General features: G+C 41.8%; 2 protein-coding genes across 2 annotated transcripts; both read left to right on the plus strand.

Annotated features, from left to right (window-relative positions):
• The first annotated feature begins 324 nt into the window (after positions 1-324).
• LOC138725474 (DIS3-like exonuclease 1) lies at positions 325-4514 on the plus strand. The gene is made up of 3 exons (XM_069866423.1): positions 325-459; positions 2911-3064; positions 3821-4514. Exons 1-3 carry the CDS (start codon positions 330-332, stop codon positions 3951-3953), a joined length of 417 nt encoding a protein of 138 aa, XP_069722524.1. The 5' UTR covers positions 325-329; the 3' UTR covers positions 3954-4514.
• Positions 4515-5022: 508 nt separating this feature from the next.
• LOC138725473 (DIS3-like exonuclease 1) lies at positions 5023-17623 on the plus strand. The gene is given in 14 exon segments (XM_069866422.1): positions 5023-5887; positions 6802-6880; positions 7809-7988; positions 8962-9131; positions 9931-10092; positions 10773-11020; positions 11892-11984; positions 12679-13212; positions 13897-14051; positions 14166-14344; positions 14693-14838; positions 15889-16063; positions 16139-16359; positions 16361-17623. Coding segments are annotated over 14 exon segments (2685 nt in total). The 5' UTR covers positions 5023-5632; the 3' UTR covers positions 16449-17623.
• The last annotated feature ends 7404 nt before the right edge of the window (positions 17624-25027 follow it).

The raw sequence follows: 25027 nt of genomic DNA on the forward strand, positions 1-25027 counted from the left end.
AGAGGGGGCTGCAGAGAGACCTCTGCTCAGCACAGACCACACCGAGCACAAGGCGCTCTCTCCAAAGAACGGACGGTGTCTGGAAAAGCACCGAAAGAAACCGCGCTCTCAGAGGTACATTCTGCCTAGATTCCAAAGGACTCTACTTCAGCTTCAGTCACAGACGCTCTTCCCCTCTCCTCCCCGCCCCGCCCCTCTCTCCCCGCCCCGCCCCTCTCTCCCCGCCCCGCCCCTCGCCTCCCCGCCCTGCCCCTCCCCTCGCCTCCCCGCCCTGCCCCTCCCCTCTCTTCCCCGCCCCGCCCCGCGCAGGCGCAGCGGGCGGCGCCGCGATGCTGAGTACGGAGAAGGTGCTGCAGGTGCGGGGTGGGCTGGGCCGCGCCGTGCGCTTCGTGTGGGAGCTCTACCTGCGCCCCGACGTGCCCTGCCGCAGCGCGCGCTGCCCCGCCGCCTGCCCGCGCGGTGAGGGGGGCCCGGGCGGGGGGATCCCAGGACACCGTGGGGGGGACCCCGGGCACGGTGGGAGGGAGGAAGGAATCCTTGGGCTGGGAGGCGGCATCCTTGGGCGGGGGGAACCCCTGGGGAGAGGGAGGTGGGTCCTTGGGCGAAGAGGGCAATCCTTGGGCAAATGGGGATCCTTGGGCAGAGAGAAGACCCCTGGATTGAGAGAGGGGGATCCCTGGTCACAGGGGATCCCTGGGCTTCGAGGGGGATCCCTGAGCTGAGAGGGGAATCCTTGGGCAAAGGGGGATCCCTGGGTAGAGGAGGATCCCTAGTTGCAGGGGATACCTGGGCAGAGGGGGATCTTGGAGTAGCAAAGCAGGGATATGGGGAAAGCAGAGCCAAATCCTTCAGGAATAAACAAGGGGTTAAGGGAAGAGAAAAAGGAACCGCGGAGTTGATTGTGCCAGAGTTTAACTGTGAGCAGGTTACAGGCAGGGATAAAGGATTCTGCGAGTTTCATACTTCCCTTTTTTTAAATGCATTGGTTTCTGCAGGGTGGTGGCCTATAACGTCAATTAAATCATAAACCTACCTGTTAAGTATTCTTACAGTGGAGCCAAGTTGTTATCGTCAAGTGATTATAATTCTGCATCAGCAGTTATTTCTGTTCAGTGATTAAATGTAATTGCCTGTGATATAGCTGGCCATTTCAGGCACAGGAAGGGTGCCAGCCTCTGGGATGTCTGAAGATGTTGGTTTTACACGCTGTGGTGCTGTTAGGTGCATCACACATCATCGTGTGACTTTTGGCATTTCAAGGGGTAGAGGGGTGTTAAAAAGCATGATTTATTTGGTGCAAGAACATGACTGGCATATAACTAACATGGTATCCAGCCTATTGAAATCAACTAAGTTATTTGCTAGCTTACAAGAAAAGTTTAGAACTTAACCTCTTTTTTTTCTTCTGTGCTGCAGTTGTGTCATTTCTGGTTTTGGTGCCTGTTGCAGTTGAGAGCAGATGTGTAGCGTACTCCACTATCCAGGATGTCAGGACTAGTGACAGTTACTGCTCCCTAATATTTTGCGTTTGGGTGGGAATTCCTCAAGGATAAGTTACAGGCACACAGAGAAAAAAAAAAACCTCTTACCTCTCTCACCATGCCGATCTTCCCGTCTTCTGGTCTTAAATGTATATTGTGCTGAGATGAGTACCAGGATACATCCGTTTGGAATTATTCTGGGCAACACGGAGGTGAGGTGAGCATTTGTTTTCATTCCTGACTCTGCACGGTGTGCTGAGCAAACTCATTTCATGCACTGTGAGAGACTGCCTGCATAAATCACACCTGCAGATGCTTGTTGTGGTGTGCTGTGCTGTACTTAGAAGTTATTCTGATCTGGGTGTATGGGTTAGGCAAGGATAGCTTAATACAGGCAGATTACATAAATCTTGAAGTGACATTTCACTTTTAATCCTTTTCTGAATTATTAATAAATACTAGCTTTTGTGTGTGCATCCTGCCACCATCCATTATGTGAGATGTGGCTGTGTTACTGTATGCAGAGTTGTGCCTGCTGGATTCATGCGTCCAGTGATCACAGATAATGGACAGATTGTCCTGTGCCAGCTTCTATGAAATACATGAAAATAACCTGACTTGTCAAGATCTGTATAATTTTATTATATGTAACTTGCCTGCGCTATGCTAAGTTCAGCAGTTCAGAGTTTATAATGTTGAAAGCGATAAATAGGCATTGAGAGAAAATATGTGATTTCCCCACCGCCCCGCCAAAAGTTTATTGGGTAACCTTTGAAATATCTGAAGCAATTAAACTCATTAATTTTTATGTGCATTTTAAGATGTCTTCTGTGATTGGTTGGTTGTGGTATTTTGATGGTGTATTCTTAAGGGATGGAATCTCTTTAGAGAATATTAGCTGTGATGGTTAATACTTCAGATCCAAGAACATCTTCTCTTTGCGGTAGCAAAGCTTTTCTCCGTGGGTACCTTTTTCTGTGTGCTTTTATGTAAAGACAAAGCTGTAGATGATAGCATGAAATAGAGAGCTCTGTGGGAGCAGTGTAACAGAAGCACCCTTTGAAAATTCCTTGAAAAGATTTTCTTTGGCAGTTATATAGTCTCTTTTTTTACACTTGGATGAGAAAAAAAAAAAAAGGTCTATTACTTACACTCTTTAAGCTACATCCTTTTCATAATGAAAGGGGATCTTTTTCACTCATTTGGATAGAATTTGCACTAAATTTTGGCATCAGTGCATGCAAAAAGGTTTTGTCTTGAATTATGGAGATCATACCACAGGATTGTACCACAGTAGTCATCATTTTGTTCATCAGAAAAAGATATGAGTGCCTTTGAGGATACAACTCAAATTCCTTGACATCTGAAAGTATTTTTAAGAAACCAGCATTACAACTTTTAAACCTTTAAACCCTAACTTATGTTTTAGTTGACAAGTTGTTATGGGATGATGTTACGCATTATGTTGTCCCTGACTGCAAGGTTGTTCAAGATTACCTTGAGATTCTCGAGTTTCCAGAGATGAAGGGTATTATTTTCATGCAAACAGCATGTCAAGCTGTGCAACATCAAAAAGGACGCAGGTATTTATACTATCATAACTTTTTTTTCATTTGGATTGAAATAAAGATAGTAACTTCATAAAACTTATATTTAAGCACAGTAACCTGAAGTTGGCAAATATACCGTGTTTAATATGTTTCTAGGGCCTTGAAGTGTCTTAATATAATTTTAGAGAAGGGAAAGGCCTGTGATCCTTTGTCATCAGTGTCTGTCATAGCTGTCCCTTGACAGGAGCGTTATTAACCCTGTAGCATTATTAACTAACTGGGTGGCCTGGGACAGGAATTAAGAAGACTTTGCAGTAATGACGTATCATGTGCTACAGGTCTATTATGGACGTGGTTTTGGTTTACTGTGTTAATGCCTGAGCACTTGTCTTTGGGGAGAAATTAATAGTTACACAGTGCTGAACTCACCAGATGTTAACCTGTGTATTGCCATGGCATTGAAGAGTGCAATTTGCTATCAGGTCTTTCTATATTTCTAAAGCACAAATGCCTTTGTAGAAACTACTCTTGTCCCAGAAGTGACAAAATAAGTTCCCAAACACTTAGTATGTTTTGTGGGGCTCATTGGAAAACAACTATGTTTAAAAGATGAAGCATTCATAATCAAAATTGGAAAAACTTGCTTACAGATTACTTTTTTTTTATTTATTATTACGGGTGTAATTTGATGAGTGCATTTCTATGTGCATGGTGGTAGTTTTTACTTGTAAGTTTTTCAGCTGTATTTTCATCTGGATTTAAAACAGTGTTGTCTTTTGTGTATTCCAGGCAGTACAACAAGTTGCGAAGTCTAGTAAAGGATGCCCGTCATGACTGTACTATGTTTGCTAATGAATTCCACCAGCATTGTTATTTGCCAAGAGAGAAGGGAGAATCCATGGAGAAATGGCAGACCAGGTGACACTATGACACTGTGTTCAGGAGTATTGGCCTGCGCTGGATGCATGCCCATCGCAGGGGGGTTGGAACTAGGTGATCTTCAAGGTCCCTTCCAACCCAAATTATTCTGTGATTCTATGAGAGTTCATACTCTTGCTGTGCTTAGCTCTGGAAGGGTTCACAGTATTCAAAGTCTAGATTGTCTTTTTGTGTAAGAAAGTGTCAGCTTGTTTTCTTAGGAAAATAGACAAAAATTTACTTAATAAATTCAGTAATGCTAAAAAAAAGAAGCTGGGTAATTTTTAAGTCATGCAGTCATTTTAAAGAATGCTTTAGCATAATAAATACATTATGCACACCTTATTGGACTGCTGGATGTAGCATCTGCAAGCACCATAGCACTGGAGTTCTGGCGGTTCCAACTGATTTTTACAAACTCATTCAGAGGAGCAATATGTTATGTTGCAGCTAGGGTACGTGCAGAGGTGTTGGGAAGGAAACTTTTCTTGTTTTGTCTTGGTGCTCATATATGGCACATAAAACTTTTTACAGATACAAGGTTTATGTAACTTCACGTATATCTCAAAAGTAAGCATGTTAAACCAAAATCTCATTTTAACAAAGCCTGCAGATATCTTGCAAGTAGCAAATGGGACGTGCCAGAAATCTTATTTTGATCTTTGCTTTTCTATGAGTATTTATACTGCAGCGGTCTGGTATTATAATCACTGCTTGGGTCAGATGCCAGTTATTATGGTAACAGAAGATGAAGATGCTATCAGGCAGTATGGAAATGAAACAGAAGGATTGTTTGTGATTTCCTTCAAGGTAACGTGCCAGAAAAATAAAAGGTTTCCTTTATGCTGCATCAAAGTGGTGAAGCAAGTACATGAAAGCCCAATTGTTTCAGTGTTTGTATTGATGAAAACTACAGTGCTCACTCATGTCTTCATTTATCAAAGACAGCAAAGTCAAAAATGTGACAGAGGGCAAACTAGAGAACTGAAAAGGAAAACAGCAGCATTGGAGATAGAGGTCATCTTTCTTAGTAGCCCTTTTCATTGGTTTCCTTGTTTTTAAAGAATTTGGCATTGATAAACAATGTTCAGTTACTTCAGCCAGCTGTCAAAATCTGAAGTGCAAGCAGTCCATAAACAGCTGTAGGGTAAATATCCACCAGCATTATTCTGTCACTTTGTGTTGATACAGCGATGCATGAAAAGATAAATCATTGTTCATGTAGTTGTTGATCTCCGATGACTGTACTTAGCAGGAGATGTGCTTAGGGGGGAGATTATGTTTAATTGTGCAGGGATGTTGGATAAAAGCAGGACCAAACAGATTTACCTTAAAGCTATATAATGGTGATGATGCTTGATATTTTTAATTGCTGCGAGGCAATGGGAAGTGGTCCAGAGGTAGTGTTCAAAATCATAAAAAATTGTAAAAATGATACTGGGTTGCCAGTTTGATGATTCTGCTACTGCACTTTACAAGAAGTATGTAGCCTCGATGGGTATGTTGGTAGAAAAGGTTCGTGAATCTGCAGTCCTAGGATGCTGTCTGAACAGTCATGTCTCATTTGTTGTGCTTGGCAAATTAGTTAGTTTGATGGGAACAAATCTGTGGTGTTGAGAGCAGACATTGTTACCACTTGGAAATGCTGTTTGAGTGTAGCATGTGAGGCAGCTCTTGTCTGTGATGTGCTTTCCAAATGAAGCATTATTAAAAGATGCTTTTGCTCAATGCTTTCATTTTTGTTTATATATGTGCATACAAAATTACTTGGATAACTTTTGGCCTGACTTAAAGGCTGCCCATGAGCTTTTTGACTCTATACTTCAAGCTCGGCGTGAACAGGAGAGTGAAAGCCAAGAAAACAATGGAAAAGAATATCCTGAGCACTTACCTGTGGAAATACTGGAGGCTGGGATCAAATCTGGAAGATATATACAGGTAATTTGCTCTACAGGGAGCACTGGTGGAACAACGCAGTTTTGTGCTTAGTGCCTTTAGTTACCTGCATTAAACTGATTTGATAAAGAAATATTACCATAGTGGGAAGAGAGAAAGGAAGCCGAAAAGCAAGAGTAAAAGAATAGAAGGGACTAGGAGTCTCAAAATACTTCCTTCATGTTGTGAACACGTAATTTTGTTTTGTTTTTTTTTCTCTTGGAGAAGGAAAAATGTGAATTTGTTATTGAGGGTCTAGGATTTGTTGTAGATTTTTGCTGAGGTTGATATTTCATATACCTGTAAATTGAGAAACTAGTCGTTATACGAAGCAGCAGCTGTATCTCATTCTTAAATATAAATAATGCTGCACAAGCATTTCTTAGGTCATTTGCGGAGAGGTCTCTGCCAGTGAAGTCAATTAATGTTTTTATGGCTGTGCAGGGCTTCAATATGGACTGTTGGTGGACAAGTGTCCTTCTCTTAAAAGTAATTTAAAGAATTAGAGGTAGGATTTTGTTCATTTCTTGGCAGTTTCAGCAGCAACGCAAGAACAGAAAAGGAGCAGAAAGACTGAGTTTTTTCTTTCTTCTAGGAATAACTCCAGATTCCATGTTAAGGGAGCTAGTAAAAGTAATCTTAAACTCCCTGTGCTTTGAATGAAAGGCCCTTTACCAGCTTACAATTAAAATAAGCATTTTGAAAGAACTTACCATTCCTTTCTAGAAGTGAGTAGTGAAAGTTCTGCATTGTACGTTCTGCCCCTATAGACAGAATAGTTCTGTTCAAAATAACCTGCATATCAAAAAAACCTATTAATTTATCTAAAAAGAACTGTAAAACCAAAAGTATTTTAAAGTTGGCTCTTTAGAGGTGTGGTTGTTTGATTCTGTTTATTGTTTGTTGTTTTCTTTCAGGGTACACTGAATGTCAATAAGCACAGCGCCCAGCTAGAAGCTTTTGTTCGACTTGAAGGATTTGGCAGCAAAGAAAGAGGTGAAAAGACAATGACAGGATTTACTCAATGCCTTTTTGAACCTGTCTGCGCTCTTTACGTGAAGCCATGTAGCCATATAGATGTAGCTGTTCCATTATTAAACAAGATAAAAACTAGGTTACTGTGATGTTTGGGTTTTTTTCATGGGCTAGAAGGGAGGCTGAAGATTAACCCACACGGTGGGCCTCAGGAGAAAGCAGTACCCTTTGTGTCCCCCTTCCACTTTCTTAGTACCTTCAGCCATGTTCTGGACTCTTGTCCTACTACTGGGTTCCCCAGACCTTTTCTGAAGTCGAGTACTTCGTTTGAGTACTCATTTGACTGAAATAAGTGTGTGTGTAGATGTTGGCAGGATTAGGAAGCCGCCCCTTGTGAACATAATAGGCAAAATGCCCTGTGTATCAGATTGGGACACCAGTATTGTCTTTCTGATATGAGTTAGCAATAAACAGTTTTGAAGGAAGACCCCGTTATCCTTGCACAGATTTATTGTCCCAGCTTTCACTAGTAAGTGCTTTTAAGTGTTCCTATGAGAGACCCTGCAGTCAAACCAGTGTTCAATATACTAATCCTTTTTTAAGCTTGTTTTATTCTGAACTCTGTCCAGAATCTTGCAGTAGTGGTTTCCATAATGTAACTGTGTTGTGTGCTTGTAAAGCTGCTGCCTGAGAACAATGAACTCATCCCAGCCTATGCTGCTTTTTATCCAAGAGTTCATTTAAAAAGGTGCTTAATATCTCATTTAAAAAACATTTAAAAGGTGGAAAAGGTTTTCATTTTCTTGTAATATTAATTACTTGCCAACAGTCCTTTGGGGAACAAGTCATATTGCAAATGTAATTTACTGTTATTTCAGCGGAATGCTGCCAAGAGTGGAGGGATTTTAATTTTGTAGCCGTTTATATTTCCTTTTTATTTTAAATTTAGGACTTCAAAGTGACATCCTTATATATGGGGCCAAAGCTCGAAATCGTGCCATCCACGGTGATGTGGTAGCTGTCGAGTTACTCCCTTCACATGAATGGAAAGGAAGGACTGTTGCCCTCTGTTAAAATGAGACTGAGGATGAAGCACCTGCAGAAACCACTGGTGACCCTATGCCCACAGGTAAAGCAGATGGCACAATACGATGTTTCATTAAGATCCCCTCAATTCTTTGGTCCAAGCTGTTCCTTATGTAGTCCTTCCCCTTGATTTCTGTTCTTGTCACACTTTTTGCACTATAGGAAATTTGAAGTGCTTATCCTAAATGAAAGCATTGTAATAGCCCAACAAGAAGGGCACTAGATGCTTTCTATTACATAATCCTCCCCCTTTTTTTTTTTTCTCTCTTTAATTGCATTCTCAGTAATAGCTGAGTTATTGTAGTTACTGAGTTTGGAATATTTGCTGTCTAAATGTATGCTGTGGTTTCACAGCTCTACAAGAGACAAACTGCAATTCAAATACAGACCATTTAACCAGAGGGTGTGCTCAAGTCCTCTACTATCACTGTTGATTATATAGTAAAATCTCAGCATCCTTTTACTTCCTTGATAACAAATAATGTTCAATGTGCAACATTTTTTGTTCAGTACGGAGGTCTTATTGCAATGTGGCACGCCTGGGTATCGTGAGAACTTAGTCTTATTTGAAAGTATTACTCTGCAGATAGAGCTACATCAGGAAATCTTGCTGAGGTCAGAGTTAAAAGTTTCAGGAGGTTAATTCTCTTCCTGCTAGAAAATGCTGTTTGGTTTTGATCTTTCCTATTAAAAGTTTTCTATGTTTTTACTAGAATTGGCCACGTTTCGGCAGTAGTGGGAATCGCTCCAACTAATTTATGTACCATATCAACTGAAATCTATACAGTGAAGTTAGTCTTCGCTTAAATAAAAGCTTGTTAAAATCCATCTGTGCTAACGATGATCTATAGCAAACTTGTTGTCTCCATACCGTATGTTGTTAGTAGTTGTAGTATAGATTTCTGAACACGTTAGTTCATATTACAAAACAAGGGATCTTCTGTACGTCCACTTATTTGCATTCATGATCCTGTTTAACTCTTTAATGTACAGCCAACAATGTTCTGTATTAAAAGGTAAAGTTGTTGGAATCATTCAAAAGAACTGGAGGGATTACGTGGTCACTTTCCCTTCTAAAGAAGAGAGCCAGTCCCAGGGCAGAAATGCTCATAAAGTTCTTGTTACACCTTGGGATTACCGAATTCCCAAAATCTGGATCAGTACACAGCAAGCTGAAGCATTACAGGTAATTTGACAGAAGAGTTTCTCTATTCTGTGTTCTTACAAAATGTTGTGGGTGTTTTACACTGCAATGATGTTTTTCTTGGCAAAACCATGGGTGAAACTATTAATAAGTTATGTTTGTGAGAGTAGCTCAATTCCTGCCTTGAGGGAATGTGTTCTATTCCTGTCAAAACTGCCTCAGCTTCAGGTAATAAAGCTTATTTGAGTTCTGAATTTGAGCCATGGACCAGGTAACTGGAGCATGCATATACTACTCGCTTTGGGTTTTTTTCTTATGTATGAAAGGTCATATTAGGGGTATAAATCATAGTAATGCTTGTGGCTTTAGTGGATCTATGAGTATATATACAACGTTGACAAAAGTGGTGAGGAGAGCTTTTCAACAAATAATGAATGGTGAAGATTAGCCTTCCACTGCTGTAGAAAGAAGATATGTGGTTATATTCATTCCTAGATGCTTTTGCCTTGTAACGTTAAGGTTTTCTTCACAGCCAAGAAGTATATTCCAGTTGTGTGTTTTCTGTTATAAAAATATTTGTGTACAGTTTGGTTTTACTTTTATTTTTTTATACTTTAAGGTAGAGAGTCTCTGTAAAATGACCCAGAGGGATCTTTGATCAGGAAATAAATGCAATTCTCGGTATTTCTTTGGATGCTTCTCATTATGTCTTCCTTTTTCCTTTCTGTGCAGTGTTCAGAGTTGCCTGTCTCTGGGTAGTATTGTTTACCCCTGAAGCAGTATTTGTATTGATTGCTTGTCAGGAGCAGATTGCTGTTCTAACAGAATTGTCCTGCTGCAGGAGTACAGAGTGGTTGTGCGCATTGACTCTTGGGAATCGACTTCTGTATATCCAAACGGACACTTTGTGAGAGTGCTAGGAAGAATTGGAGATCTTGAAGGAGAAATCGCAGCGATTCTGGTGGAGAACAGCATCTGCATTGCCCCTTTCTCAGAAATCCAGGTTTGTCTTTGTGATTAGGTGTGTTGTGTTGTGTTCTGTTGATTTTCAGGATTTTTTTTCTCAAAGAGGGACCCTCTTACAGCTGAGAGTCTTGGTTGCCAACACATTTTTGAAAGATGAAAATTATTTATAGGTTGTCTTTCTGGAACTACTGTGGCTCTATAGAGAATACAGATTTTCAAGTAAAGAGTGATTTTAAGGCTATGGAGAGACTATTACAAATCCTTAATTCTAATTTGAGGTTGACTTTTAAGATGTTACTGGTTTTAGTATGTGTTTACAGTACTGATCCTAAAATCCCAGACCTACTGAAATCATTGGCTTAAATCATTTTGTCTTCAGCCAGTAGAAGAACCAGCTCTGAGATAAGTAATTTGATTATACCTACAATTAATTGGGAGAAGAAGATGTTAAATAAATGAAATACCATTTCTGGTTCTTGCCAGAGCTACATAATACCATACGCTGGTAACAGGCGTAGCATTCATTTCAATTCTGTTCGTACTGGCTGTGCAGTAAATGTAACTGACTGACTTGGAAAATGCAAGGAGAGAACAGTTTGTCTAGGATGAATAAGTACACAAAACCAATTAACAGAGTAGAAAAGGGAAAGCTAATTAAATCTAATTTGTTGGCTTCTTTTTGTAGAAAAGATTTAATTGTATGGGTTTTTTGTACAGATGAGTGAAATGCCCCAGAGTTCTTCAGAGAATCCATGGAAGGTGAATCCAGAGGAGGAAGAAAACCGCCTTGACTTAAGAGAGGGGCACTTGATATTCAGCATTGACCCAAAAGGATGTGAGGATGTGGATGACGCACTCTCCATTAGAACTCTGCCTAACGGAAATCTAGAGTTAGGTGTCCACATTGCAGACGTGACCCATTTTGTGGCAGCAAATTCTTACACTGATGTTGAGGCCAGAGCAAGGTAAATTAGTTTCTAAAATTTGGAAAATTTATGGAGCTTAGAAGTTGGTGACGCTGCCCTGAGGAACCATTGAGAAAGAACATTTCCTTCCTTCCAGGCTTTCTTCTTTGTGTCATGGAAACAGCTTACTATACCTAATATGTAACTAATGATATTCTGCTTTTATTTGGATGACTAGGCCTGCTGGGGTACTACTGCTTCACCCTTTGCTATGGACTTCCTCTTTTCCACCAAGTTCAGATTTGAGTGTATCTTTCCCTAATTGCTTCTGTTTGCTTTATGCTCAAATGTTTGTGATCTGAAGTATTTACACACCACTTGTCTGCATTTTGGGAGGGATAAATCTTCACACAGACCATAGAACACCTTCAAAATGCAATTGTGTCTTACATTAATTTAATTCCATAAGTATTTGGCTGGCTTAAGTTTTGATAGTCAATCTTGTGTTTCAACATGCCAAATATTCTATCCTTTTTTTTTTTTTCTTGCCATTGTTTTGAACTTAAAATGTTGAACCACTTTACAAAATGTACTCTTTGTAGATGTAAAGATGTGTAAACTGTATAGCCAGCAGAGGTGTTTAGTGTAGCCATTAAATGATCTCTTCTTGGTTGAGCATGTTTTGTACAGCCCTAGGTCTGGCTGTAATGGCAGGTGGAGACACCAAGGAAGGCAAAATTAGGCTTATACTATACAAGTGGTTAGTTAAATAATTTGACTTAAGTATTGCACACGTGTTCTGTAAGAATAACTTTTTAAAATCATGCTAAGTGTCTTGTTTCACTGAAGCAGTGCTTACACTGCAAACTGCATGGGAGATACACACCAGTGAGTCCTTGTGAGAAGAACATAAATTTATTTTATTCCTCAGGGCAACAACTTATTATTTAGCAGATCGTCGTTATGACATGCTGCCCTCCATTCTGAGTGCTGACATGTGCTCTCTTCTGAGTGGAGTCGATAGGTAAGATGTTGAGTAGTAACTGCCTCTGCACTTGTGTTTTGAATTATTTATTGCTGTTTGTAAGCGAAGTAATAGGGAGTCACAAAAAGCTGAAATACAGCATTACAGAGTTACTATCTCTTCCTCCAGTAATGTTTACCCATCCCCTTAGCAATTTGCTTTGTATTCAGACAGCAACCTAAAGGTGAAAGCATCTTCACTTGTTTTTTTCACATGGTTTCAGTCTGCAGTGCATGCACCCATGGTTTCACTATTGTCCTATTCCTCAAACATGTTGGTACCCCATCTTATTACAGTTTACAGGGTTAGTTGACTGACTGGTGTGAGGATGTGCAGGGTGTAAGTATGTTCACATGTTCATGTTCATCTGACTAATTAAAATTGAATAAAAGTAACTATTGCAGTGTAGCTATGCTTTGAAATAGAAGTGGCCTTATATCTTAGAGGTATACTCTTCCTCAACAGACATAGTTGGTCCTGGTTTATTAAGTTGTGATACACAAGACTAAAAGGCAGGCTCATTAATTGGTGGCATTGCTAAGCACTGGTTTGTTTCATTAAGAAAAAGATTTTTTCCTGTGGAAAAAAACAACCAAACAGAATGAAACCCCTGATGTTGTAACAGTTGTATATGCTTGAAGTGATAGCTTAAAACAAGCTGAGTTATTTATAGACTTGTGATCATCTCTTCAAGGTATGCTGTAAGTGTCTTGTGGGAACTAGAAAAAGAGTCATACGAAACACTGCAAGTCTACTACAAAAAAACCATCATTCGATCAGCGTACAAGCTATCGTATGAAGCAGCACAGGGGTTATTAGATGGAGACACAAGTGTTGTTGAAGATATCCTGGAACTGAAAGACTTGGATGAAAGAATGACACAGAAGAAGCTGCATGAACTGGTTTGGGCACTATCCAAACTCACCGATATAGCACGACACATTAGAGCTAAGCGGGACAGCTGTGGTGCTCTGGAACTGGAAGGGGTAGAGATCCGAGTGCAGCTTGATGATAAAAATAATATTGATGACCTCATCCCCAGTCAGCCACTGGAGGTGCATGAGACGGTAGCAGAGTGTATGATCCTTGCCAACCACTGGGTGGCAAAAAAGATCTTGGAACGCTTTCCTCATCAGGCTCTGTTGCGTCAGCATCCTCCACCGCGACAAGAGTTTTTCAATGAACTTAAAGAATGTGCTGCTGCCAAAGGGTTCTCCATAGACACATGGTATCTTTTATTGTTTATCTTTAGCACTTTAATGAAAGTTTAAGCAATTAACACTGGAACGGGTTGCCCAGGGAAGTCGTGGATGCCCCAGTGCTGGAGGTGTTCAAGGCCAGGTTGCATGGGTCCTTGAGCAGTCTGATCCAGTGGGAGGGGTTGGAACTGGATGGGCTTTCAGGTCCCTTCCAACTCAAACCATTCTATGAATTAACTGTTTGGCTGTATTAGGGTTTCAGTTCTCAGTATTGGTGGTAATGGGCACTGTGTAGCAATTCTTAAAGAAACTACCATAGCCTTTCTGTAAGCAGGAGATGATGCTCTAAACAAGAGAGGCTGCCTGCATTCTGCTGGCCGGACTGCAAATGGCAGTAACTAAGTAATTTTAGACATCTCCCAAAAGAATTTGCTCAGTCAATATGTAGTGGTTAAGCTCCGTAATAGCCTTCCTTGCACCTTATTTCCTGTAATAGTAGTGTACTTGTTTAAATCAAATTAATTTGGTGCAATATGCTCATCTTAAATGAACTCAAATTAATTCAGAATTACTTTGTCAAAATTACTTTGTCCTATGTTTATATAAATAAATATTTAGTAAATGTTGATGTGCTTTTGTTCTTCTTTTAACTATAGGTTATTATACTCAGTGATAACATAATTTGCTTCAGAATAAACTCTTTTTTTTGACAGGTCTAACAAAGCACTGGCTGAGTCCCTGGACAAAGCAAATGACCCGTTGGATCCAATTGTAAATAAACTGCTACGATCAATGGCCTCTCATGCCATGTCCAATGCATTGTATTTCTCAACTGGCTCTTGTCCTGAGGAAGAGTTTCATCATTATGGTATCTCGTCACTTGATTTTTCTTTTTTTATGCTACTCCTGTTCTTATTTCTGAACTGTTGGGGGGCCATTGATTGCTTTGACTGCTTATCACCACTTCCTTTTGTATTTGTAGGACTTGCCTTGGATAAATACACTCATTTTACGTCTCCAATTAGAAGATATGCTGATATTGTTGTCCACAGACTCTTGATGGCAGCGACTCTGAAGGAAAGCAAAGGAGATGTTAAGGATTACATATTCACTAACAAGGACCTTCAGGAATTGTGCAAACACATTAATAACAGAAACCGGGTAAGATAGTCATTGTGTGTATCTCCCTACGTTCGCAGGCTGCCCGGTGAAGTGGGATACCATTCATGATTGCGGCTTTTGGGTACCACGATGACATAGCATCACTCCATTTTTACTTATAGTGCTTTGGGCTTTTTTTTACTTAAATATCAAGTTTCTTTTGAGAGTGGTGACTCTATGCTTCACCTGCACTACATGTTGGATTTCCTGTTAGATGTAATTTTTCTAGGGGATGGGTAAGGGAATAAGTAATTGGGAAAAAGAAACTGTGGAAATAAAAGCCAAACAAGCTTGTTGAAATAATTATTCAGGTGGTTTTGTCTTCTCTTTTTGTGGTGGTGCTTGCAGGCAGCCCAGCATGCTCAGAAGCAGTCTACTGAACTCTTCCAGTGCACGTACTTCAGAGACAAAACCCCACAAACAGACGAGCGCTGTGTAGCAGATGGTGTTATTTACTCAATTCGAACAAATGGGGTGCTTGTTTTTGTACCAAGGTAAGCGGATTAGAGCTTGGACTGGACTGAACTTAACAAGAAGACCCAAGTGTTCCTGGAATGCCATGAGGACACCTCTGGTCCTTGCGAAAGGAAATGTTTCTAGTGTGGCCTGGAGTTGGCCAATGATTGCAGTTTGGATTTTTGCTGTAACTCATGAGCAGTGCCTTTCTGTGCAGTGAATCTGAGAAGCAGCTGCTCTGAGGAAATGGTGAGACTGTGCTGCACAGTATGGATTGATTTCAAAATTTTAAAAGGACAATTTTGCCCAAGCAGCTGCTATGGCAGAACAATGACTGGAATGTTTTCTTCCCCTGCCCTCCACCCTTTTTTTTCAACAATAGGAAGTGATTTTCCAAATCACAAAGCCATGCATTCCTGAGCGCTTTTTTCCTTTGTGCCAAACTGTCGTTTATGTACACGAAGAGCACCTTCTGAACAGCTGCTCCTGACAGACAAAATCAGCAAAACATTCTATGGAGCTGTCAGGGAAAGCAAAGCATGACATGGATACCCTGCACTTCCATGCATCCAGCCAGGGACTGCTTGATCCTGGCCACAGACTGAACTTCAGTATAAACCAGCTTCATGTAGCCTGTCTCCAGCATTCTGGATGGCTTGGCTTAGCTGCATGGTTGAAGAACCAGCACCTCCTCCCCCAAGGAGGGCTTCCTTCCAGTGCAAGTGTGATGCTGGTCTCTAAGTAACTATTACTGGAAATTTTTTTCCTCATTGTGCTGTCTGGAATAACCTGTAATGTGGCTCTTCTTCTATCATCTGGTCATTCCAGGCTCCACCCAACACTTGACGTAAGGAATCACTGCTTTCAAAACATATCAGTCATGGTCTTCATGCTGTTTTCATATACTCTAGGTATTTCTTTGACAAGGTACACTGGTGTCCCTGAGGCAGGATTATCAGGACGAAGTTTTTGCCCGTTTACGTTGCTTTTGTGTAACCCTAGCTGGCCTTCTTCTGGTTTGAAAATTAAGAGAACTGATGGAAGCTGAACAATTTTCACCACTATCTGTTCACCTGGTTTTTTTGTAGATACAGAATCAAAGGTGCTGCATGTATGAAAAACAAAGAAGGATTGGTCATCTCCTGTCAGGGTGATGGGAGCTGTGAGTGGAAGCCTGGATCACTTTATCGCTTTCAGAACAGAATTACTTCCACTACCACCACTGGAGAATCTGTTACATTAGGCCTTTTTGATCATATTACGGTGAGTATTCAACCTGAAGGAAATACTAGGAAATAGCACCAGCAGAACTAAAATAACCTTTGTATTGTTTTTAAGGTGCAAATACTCGTGCAGACTTCCCGTTGCCACGCCAACACTATCAAGCTTGAAATAATCAGGAATGCACCATACCAAACTTCAGGCACAGAGGTCTCCCAGAAGAATTTTCAGGTGATGAAATCAGAGTTGGTAAATGAAGTCAGTCAGTCTGCAGAAGCATCCCAGCATGCCGAAGAGAAAGCAAGAGTAGAAGTAATTGATGAGGACCTTCAGGAACTGCCAGACCAAGGGAGCAAGTCTGTACCAGCTGCTGGAGGAGATCTGGGATCTGGCACTATTGGATGTTTCAGCTGACATTAGAACTTAAACTACAGCACCATTTGCTTGGCAGTGATCTGCACCTGTTCATTTCGTATCATTCAGGTGGTGTTTTTTTACAAAAGGCAAATTATTTAAATATTCAAGTTGTTTTAACAAGAAACTAAATGTCTATTTTAAATAAGAATTATTCTTGTCTGACTATGAACATGTATGAGTTTTCAAAAGATTTTATACATGATAAATCTCATCTTCCAGAAAAAAATCATTTTCCAGAACTTTAAACTGGACTGGAAGGGGGAGGGGGATAATACCAAGCTTGCCCATGACAAGTGGAGGGCTGACATGGCAAGGTTAGAGGGGTAGGCTGCTAGCGGGGCCCCTCAGCCTGAATCTATGAGCAGTGCTGGGCACACTGGAGCACAGTTTAAGTTGTATGGAGATTAGCCAGGGGCTCTTGGTGTAATTGGTGCTAAGAGGGAAACAGCAGTCAATCACCTAGAGGAATTAGGTTGTGTTCCTGCAAGCTGACACACCCAACAGCTCAGATGAAGGTCCTCTACACCAAAACATACAGCATGGACGACGGAAGCTGGGAGCCCTGGTAAGACAGAGAAACTGATGGTTGTGATCATGGAAACTAATGTAATCTCTGGCCTGTGTTAGTCGTAAAGACACAGAGACCACTAAGCTTTTAACACCAGCTTGTGGACAGTATATAAAGTGAGAAGTACAGAAGCAGTAAATCGATGCATAATTCACAGAACACCGTTGCTTTCTTTGCACCTATTAATTTACAGCCTACTATGCTGAAGAGGTATAAGGGCTTAATTCATATCACATCACAAACTGACAGGAACATAAGAGTGAGAGAACTGGCTTGAGGAAGCACTGTGACCTACAGTATAATTTTCCCCCATATTTAAAAAAAAGCCAAACAAACATGAAAACCACTAGATTTTTGAAATGAAGTACGTGAACAAGGTTGAAATACATTAGCAGAGAACTTGGGTTGCTTAAAATAGCATCACTGTCTATTACTAGCATTACTATCTTATGAAATATGTTGTCTAACTCTGGGGATTCAATATGCTCCTAAAATTTCCTTCTACTGAGTCTGTTGCATTGTACTAAAATATCTATATGGTTAGCCTAGTCGTCTCACAAAAATCCTTGAAACTAGATTCAGGAAACTATATTTTGTAATAAAGATACCAGCTCATACCAGTGTATTCAGATACCGCTAGAAGTTTTTCCTAGAGCTATTTGTGAAGCACCATTCTTATTTTTATAGAGTACCCATGCATTGCAGTCAGCCTCAAGTTTAGCTTCCTAGTAAGTAGTTTGTTCAGTGACCAAAGACTCTCTCTTGCCTGGAGGATCAACTCGAGATGCTGCACATCCAGAATCCATTTGTGAAGATGACATCTGAGCATCCTCTGAAAGCTACAGTAGCTGGGGTGCCTGAAATGCCATTATCTTTCCCTGTAAGTGATAAGTCTCAAGAGGTGAAATCGCTTTTTCCCTGGACTGTTTTCAATGGCAACATGTCAGGTTTTCATTGTCTAAAAGGGTCTTAAGTTTAAAATGCTTTTTCCTAAGTTCTTGGATAATTTAAATCCTTGCCTGGTTCACTAAAATGCCATTTGTGATGAGGCTGGCTGGCGCAGATGACAATTCTAGAGAACAATGAGTTTTATTCTTCAAAATGTTCGTTGGATATGGGAATTTGGTAACAACTTAGGTTTAAAACTCTGTTTGCTTTTTCAACCTGATCCACTTCTAGTTGTGGAATTTACTTCCATGGACTTACAGTATAGAGTCCAAAATAAATATATATCCCACAGTATATTATGAAATGCTATTTGCCTCCTCCCTGGACAGCAGCGTGGGCCCAGCCCTCAGGCTGTGGGGAGACAGAAAACCCTGTGCTCTGACCCCATGACACCTCCTGCCTTTGCGCAAATAAAGAAGACTAAATTTAAAGGAATGATGAAATGGACTAGAAAAAACCCATCTCCCTGCCAGCAGCTGAAAAAACGGTGCTGGTTCTGAAGCAATGCCACTCTGCCAAGGGGGACAGCCTGGGCCATCGGATCTGAGCTCCTGCTCCCTGCTCAGTTCTGGACATAGTTCATTTTCCCTACCTCTTATCTGGACAGGGCCAGTACCCACCACCCTTCTCCTTCCCCCTGTTCCTTTAGGACCTACAGACAGTTCCTTTAGGACTCTGCAGACAATGCATACAGCAAAGACTTCAAGCCCTGCTGCTCTAGGTGGGCAAACATCCCTACGAGTGCTGCCTGGAGCCCTGGGGGCAGACAGAGCCCTCCATACTCGGCCAGGGCTCTCCCAGGAGCAGCGCAGGCAGCTTTGGGGGCTCCTGGAGCTGGGCAGATGCACCCAGGGTGCTGCAGAGTGGCTGCTGGGTTGGGGCAGGGACCCTGTGGAGGAGCACAACACTGTGCTCCCTGCTGAACGACCCGCTCCTGGCTGACTACGCCACTCTGCAGTGCTGACCTGGCAGGGAGAGGCACCTACAGCTGATCAGGACGCAAAACTAAATACACTGTGGAGCCTAGCAAGCCATTCAGGAATATTTCCTTTTTTGCTCGAAACAACCCAGAGAAATAGAACTCCAAACCAAGCACCATCCCTCCATTCAAACCAGCTATCTCAGCTGTGAAGTACCACAACCTCTCGATCGTGGGTCCTTATGTAGTAAGACCATCTAACAAGCAAAAATTATTTCTGGATCCCACATATTCTTTAAAAAAGGTACACATTGATCTATCTCGGATAAAATCAAAGTGCTTACCATTTATCTCACGAAGTCTTAGAAGACAGAGAGCATGGTTTCATTCCAGAACTCGTCACTCAAGGAAACAGAGAGATTTAACAGGATGATTTGTATCTTCGCTACAGGGTTTTAAACTCCATTAATGAAGAGAGAGTGATTAATAAACTGAGCATAGTCACCTCTGATTTGGGAAAGCTAGAAGTACCATTAAAGTCATCCTTAAGTACTCTAAATGTATCTCAGCAATTAACTGCTGCTTTCATCTCCTTAATATCCATCTATACTAACAAGGGTTACCAACCAATAACAACTTTCATCAAAGGACTACAAGGAAGTATCTCAATTATCATTCAATGTGTCCAGACCCAGCTCTGGGTACAATCTGTGATTTCTGATAGAATATGGAAAAGAAATATCAGAAAACTTACCACAAGAAATTAGAAAAATTATCACTAAAAACAATACTACCACCCTATTCAAATTAAAACATCAGTCTTAGTATCCACCAGTTAATCTCACCTATAATGATAGGGAAGGACAAATTGAAACCTATGTATTCACAATTCAAAGGACAAAAGTGTGAGATATTTTCCCTATTTTAATATTAGGGGCCATCCGTCAAGATATAAGAGTCAGACCAATAGGACATAATGTCTGAGCAAAATATAACAATAATCACAGAATCACTTGGTTGGAAAAGACCCACTGGATCATCGAGTCTGAACATTCCCATCAATCACTAAACCATGTCCCTCAGCACCTCCTCTACCCATCTTTTAAACCCCTCCAGGGAAAGTGACTCAACCACCTCCCTGGGCAGCCTCTGCCAGTGTCCAATGACCCTTTCTGTGAAAAATTATATATATTATATATATAAAGTTCCAGTTTGGATTGAAATCTAACTCCCTTGACTTGTTGAATTATTGCTTTTTCCTTTGCACTCTGAAATCCTAAATGAAACGAAGCATCACGTGTCTGCTTAGGAGTGGACACTGACACACACCCCCAAACCTGATCAGGTGAGGGGCAGGGACAGAGGGTTTAAAAAGGCCCCACAAAGGTTTGAAGCTCTCTCTCCACAACACTCCGTGCAACTCTTGGTTTGTATGTTTGTCTTTCTGTCTGTTTGCCTGTTGTCTTGGTTTGTCTGTTTTCTCTCTCTCTCTGCAACTCTCTCTCTCTCTGTCTGCTTGCCCCTATCTGTTTGTCTTGTCTCGTGTTTGTGTGTTGTGTGTAGACACCCACCATCTTCTGGTGCCGCCAGATAATGAAACACGTGCATGTCTGATCTTTTAATTCCTGAGAAAAAATTAGCAACATTGACAAAATAATAGCGAAAGCCACCAGTCTGGAGACCAGGTTAAAACCTGTCCACATGAGAGAAACAAAAGAGGAAATGAAGAAACAGAAAATCCAGAAGTTATGCCTGTTCTGGTTCTAGCCTCATCATGGCTGTCAGGAGGTGACAGAAGTCATTACGGAGAAGTTTCAGCAAGAGAGATGCTTGCTCCTTAACAACCGCTGCCCAATTATAAGTCTATTCCAACAGCAGCCTCTGCTGTATTTGAGCTGGCAACATGCATGTGAAACTCCTGGCACTGTTAGTCCCTTGAAACATCCAGTCCATCTGCCGACAGAGAATTAGGGCAAAGGGAAAGGCACCAGAAGAAGGAAGAGAAAGCAGCAGCCAGAGACTGGGTCAGGGAAATAGTAATTTATTTCCTTTGTCTTCAATTAATGGCAGCTGCCATGACTTACCGAAGGGAAGATACTGGCATGGAATGCTGCTGGTCCTGAATGTATTCTTTTAGAGCGCTTTCACTGCAAGGCAAGACTTGCAGAACGTTCAGTCCCGGATTCTGTACTGTAACATAGGAATGGCTATTAAATCATCACTTCAAACAATCAGATCGCCCAGCACAAGTGGCGCAGGGAAGCTCCTAACGTCCAATGCTGGCTCTCCTTAGAGTCTTCTCAGGACGCGCTTTCACTGCAAGCTGTATAAGCACGACTAACAGAACGTTTTATACAGGGTACTGAATTGTGACTTAAATGCGGCTAATACCGCGATTTTAGAAAAGAGAGTACCTCCTGCAGGGAAGCTGCTAGCATGGAATGTTGCTGCTTCTGAATGTCTTCTCTCACAGCGCTTTCAGTGCAAAATAAGACTTGTAGAACTTTCAGTCTCGGCTTGTGTGCTGTAACATCGGAATGTCTATTAAAGCGTGACTTAAAACTTTGAGATCGTTCAGCACAGGTACCGCAGGGAAGCTGCTACCGTCAAATGCTGGCTCTCGTTAGAGTCTTCTCTGGAAGCGCTTTCACTGCAAACTGAAGAAGCACCACTAATAGAAAGCCATAGTCAAGGGTACTGAATTGTGACTTAACTGCGGATAATAACGCGATTTTGGAAAAGAGAGTATCTCCCGCTGGGATCCTGCTACTATCAAATGCAGGCTCTCATTAGAGTCTACTCTGGAAGCGCTTTCAGTGCAAGCTGCAGATTCCCTCCTAACAGAAAGATTTAGTCAAGGGTACTGAATTGTGACTTTAATTCAGCTAATTAGGCGATTATGGAAAAGAGAGTATCTCCCGCAGGGAAGCTGCTACCATCAAATGCTGGCTCTCATTAAAGTCTTCTCTGGAAGCGCTTTCACTGCAAGCTGCAGATTCCCTCCTAACATAAAGCTTTAGTCTAGGGCACTGAATTGTGACATAAGTTTCGACTAATAAGGCGATTTTGGAAAAGAGAGAATATCCTGCAGGGAAGATGCTAGCATGGAATGCTGCTGCTTCTGAATATCTTCTCTTAGAGCACTTTCAGTGCAAAGCAAAACTTAGAAATTTATATCTTGTGTACTGTAACATGGGAATGTCTATTAAAGCGTCACTTGAAAATTTCAGATCGTTCAGCACAAGTACTGCAGGAAAGATGCTACTGTCAAATGCTGGCTCTCATTAGCGTCATCTCTGGAAGCGCTTTCACTGCAAGCTGCAGATTCCCTCCTAACAGAAAGCTTTAGTCTAGGGTACTGAATTGTGACTTAACAGCGGCTAATGATGCGATTTTGGAAAAGAGACTATCTCCAGCAGGGAAGCTGCTACCTTAAAATACTGGCTCTCATTAGAGTCTTCTCTGGAAGCCCTTTCACTGCAAGGTGCAGATTCCCTTCTAACAGAAAGCTTTAGTATAGGGTACAAATTGTGCCTTACTTTCGCCTAATAAGGCGATTTTGGAAAAGAGAGTATCTCCCGCAGGGAAGCTGCTACCATCAAATGCTGGCTCTCGTTCGAGTCTCCTCTGGAAGTCCTTTCACTGCAAGCTGCAGATTCCCTCCTAACAGAAAGCTTTAGTCTAGGGTACTGAATTGTGACTTTACTGCGGATAATAAGGCGATTTTGGAAAAGAGAGTATCTCCAGCAGGGAAGCTGCTACCATCAAATGCTGGCTCTCGTTAGAGTCCTCTCTGGATGTGTTTTCACTGCAAGCTGCAGATTCCCTCCTAACAGCAAGCTTTAGTCTAGGGTGCTGAATTGTGACTTTACTGCGGATAATAAGGCGATTTTGGAAAAGAGAGTATCTCCCGCAGGGAAGCTGCTACCATCAAATGCTGGCTCTCGTTAGAGTCCTCTCTGGATGTGTTTTCACTGCAAGCTGCAGATTCCCTCCTAACAGCAAGCTTTAGTCTAGGGTGCTGAATTGTGACTTTACTGCGGATAATAAGGCGATTTTGGAAAAGAGAGTATCTCCAGCAGGGAAGCTGCTACCATCAAATGCTGGCTCTCGTTAGAGTCCTCTCTGGATGTGTTTTCACTGCAAGCTGCAGATTCCTTCCTAACAGAAAGCTTTAGTCTAGGGTACTGAATAGTTACTTATCTGCAGCTAATAATGCGATTTTGGGAAAGGGATTATCACCCGCTGGGAAGCTGCTACTACGAAATGCTGGCTCTCATTAGAGTCTTCTCTGGAAGCGCTTTCACTGCAAGCTGCAGATTCCCTCCTAACAGCAAGCTTTAGTCTAGGGTACTGAATTGTGACTTAAGTGCGGATAATAACGCGATTATGGAAAAGAGAGTATCTCCCGCAGGGAAGCTGCTACCATCAAATGGTGGCTCTCATTAAGGCCTCTCTGGATGTGCTTTCACTGCAAGCTGCAGATTCCCTCCGAACAGAAAGCTTTAGTCTAGGGTACTGAATTGTGACTTAACTTTTGCCTAACACCGCGATTATGGAAAAGACAGTATCTCCCGCAGGGAAGCTGCTACCATCAAATGCTGGATCTCGTTAGTGTCCCCTCTTGATGCGCTTTCACTGCAAGCTGCAGATTCCCTCCTAACCGAAAGCTTTAGTCTTGGGTACTGAATTGTGACTTAACTGCGGATAATAAGGCGATTTTGGAAAAGAGAGTATCTCCCGCAGGGAACCTGCTAAAATCAGATTGTGGCTCTCGTTCGAGTCTTCTCTGGAAGCACTTTCACTCTAAGCTGCAGATTCCCTCCTAACAGCAAGCTTTAGTCTAGGGTACTGAATTGTGACTTAACTGTGGATAATAACGTGATTTTGGAAAAGAGAGTATCTCCCGCAGGGAAGCTGAAACCATCAAATGATGGCTCTCGTTAGAGTCTTCTCTGGAAGTGCTTTCACTGCGAGATGCACGTTCCCTCCTAACAGAAAGCTTTAGTCTAGGGTACTGAATTGTGACATACCTTTCGCCTAATATCGCGATTTTGGAAAAGAGTGTATCTCCCGCAGGGAAGCTGCTACTATCAAATGCTGGCTCTCATTAGAGTCTTCCCGGGAAGCGCTTTCAGTGCAAGCTGCAGATTCACTCCTAAAAGCAAGCTTAAGTCTAGGGTACTGAATTGTGACTTAACTGCGGATAATAAAATGGTTTTGGAAAAGGGAGTATCTCCCGCAGGGAAGCTGCTACCATCAGATGCTGGCTCTCCTTAGAGTCTTCTCTGGAAGCGCTTTCACTGCAAGCTGCAGATTCCCTCCTAACAGAAAGCTTTAGTCTAGGGTACTGAATTGTGTCTTAACTGCAGCTAATAACGCGATTTTGGAAAAGAGAGTATCTCGCGCAGGGAAGCTGCTACCATCAAATGCTCGCTCTCGTTCGAGTCTTCTCCGGAAGCACTTTCACTGCAAGCTGCAGATTCATTCCTAACAGAAAGCTTTACTATAGGGTACTGAATTGTGACTTTAATTCAGCTAATAAGGCGATTTTGGAAAAGAGAGTATCTCCCGCAGGGAAGCTGCTACCATGAATTGATTGCTCTCGTTAGAGTCCTCTCTGGATGTGCTTTCACTGCAAGCTGCAGATTCCCTCCGAACTGAAAGCTTTACTATAGGGTACTGAATTTTGTCTTAACTGCGGATAATAACGCGATTTTGGAAAAGAGAGTATCTCGCGCAGGGAAGCTGAAACCAGCAAATGATGGCTCTCGTTAGAGTCTTCTCTGGAAGCGCTTTCACTGCAAGTTGCAGATTCCCTCCTAACAGCAAGCTTTAGTCTATGGTACTGAATTGTGGCTTAACTGCGGCTAATAACGAGATTTTGGAAAAGAGAGTATATCCTGCAGGGAACCTGCTACCATCAAATGCTGGCTCTCGTTAGAGTCTTCTCTGGAAGCGCTTTCACTGCGAGATGCAGATTCCCTCCTAACAGAAAGCTTTAGTCTAGGGTACTGAATTGTGACTTAACTTTCGCCTAATAATGCGATTTTGGAAAAGAGAGTATCTCCCGTGGGGAAGCTGCTACTATCAAATGCTGGCTCTCGTTCGAGTCTTCCCTGGAAGCGCTTTCAGTGCAAGCTGCAGATTCACT

This window comes from Phaenicophaeus curvirostris, chromosome 12, assembly GCF_032191515.1.
Source record: "Phaenicophaeus curvirostris isolate KB17595 chromosome 12, BPBGC_Pcur_1.0, whole genome shotgun sequence".
NCBI classification, from domain to species: domain Eukaryota; kingdom Metazoa; phylum Chordata; class Aves; order Cuculiformes; family Cuculidae; genus Phaenicophaeus; species Phaenicophaeus curvirostris.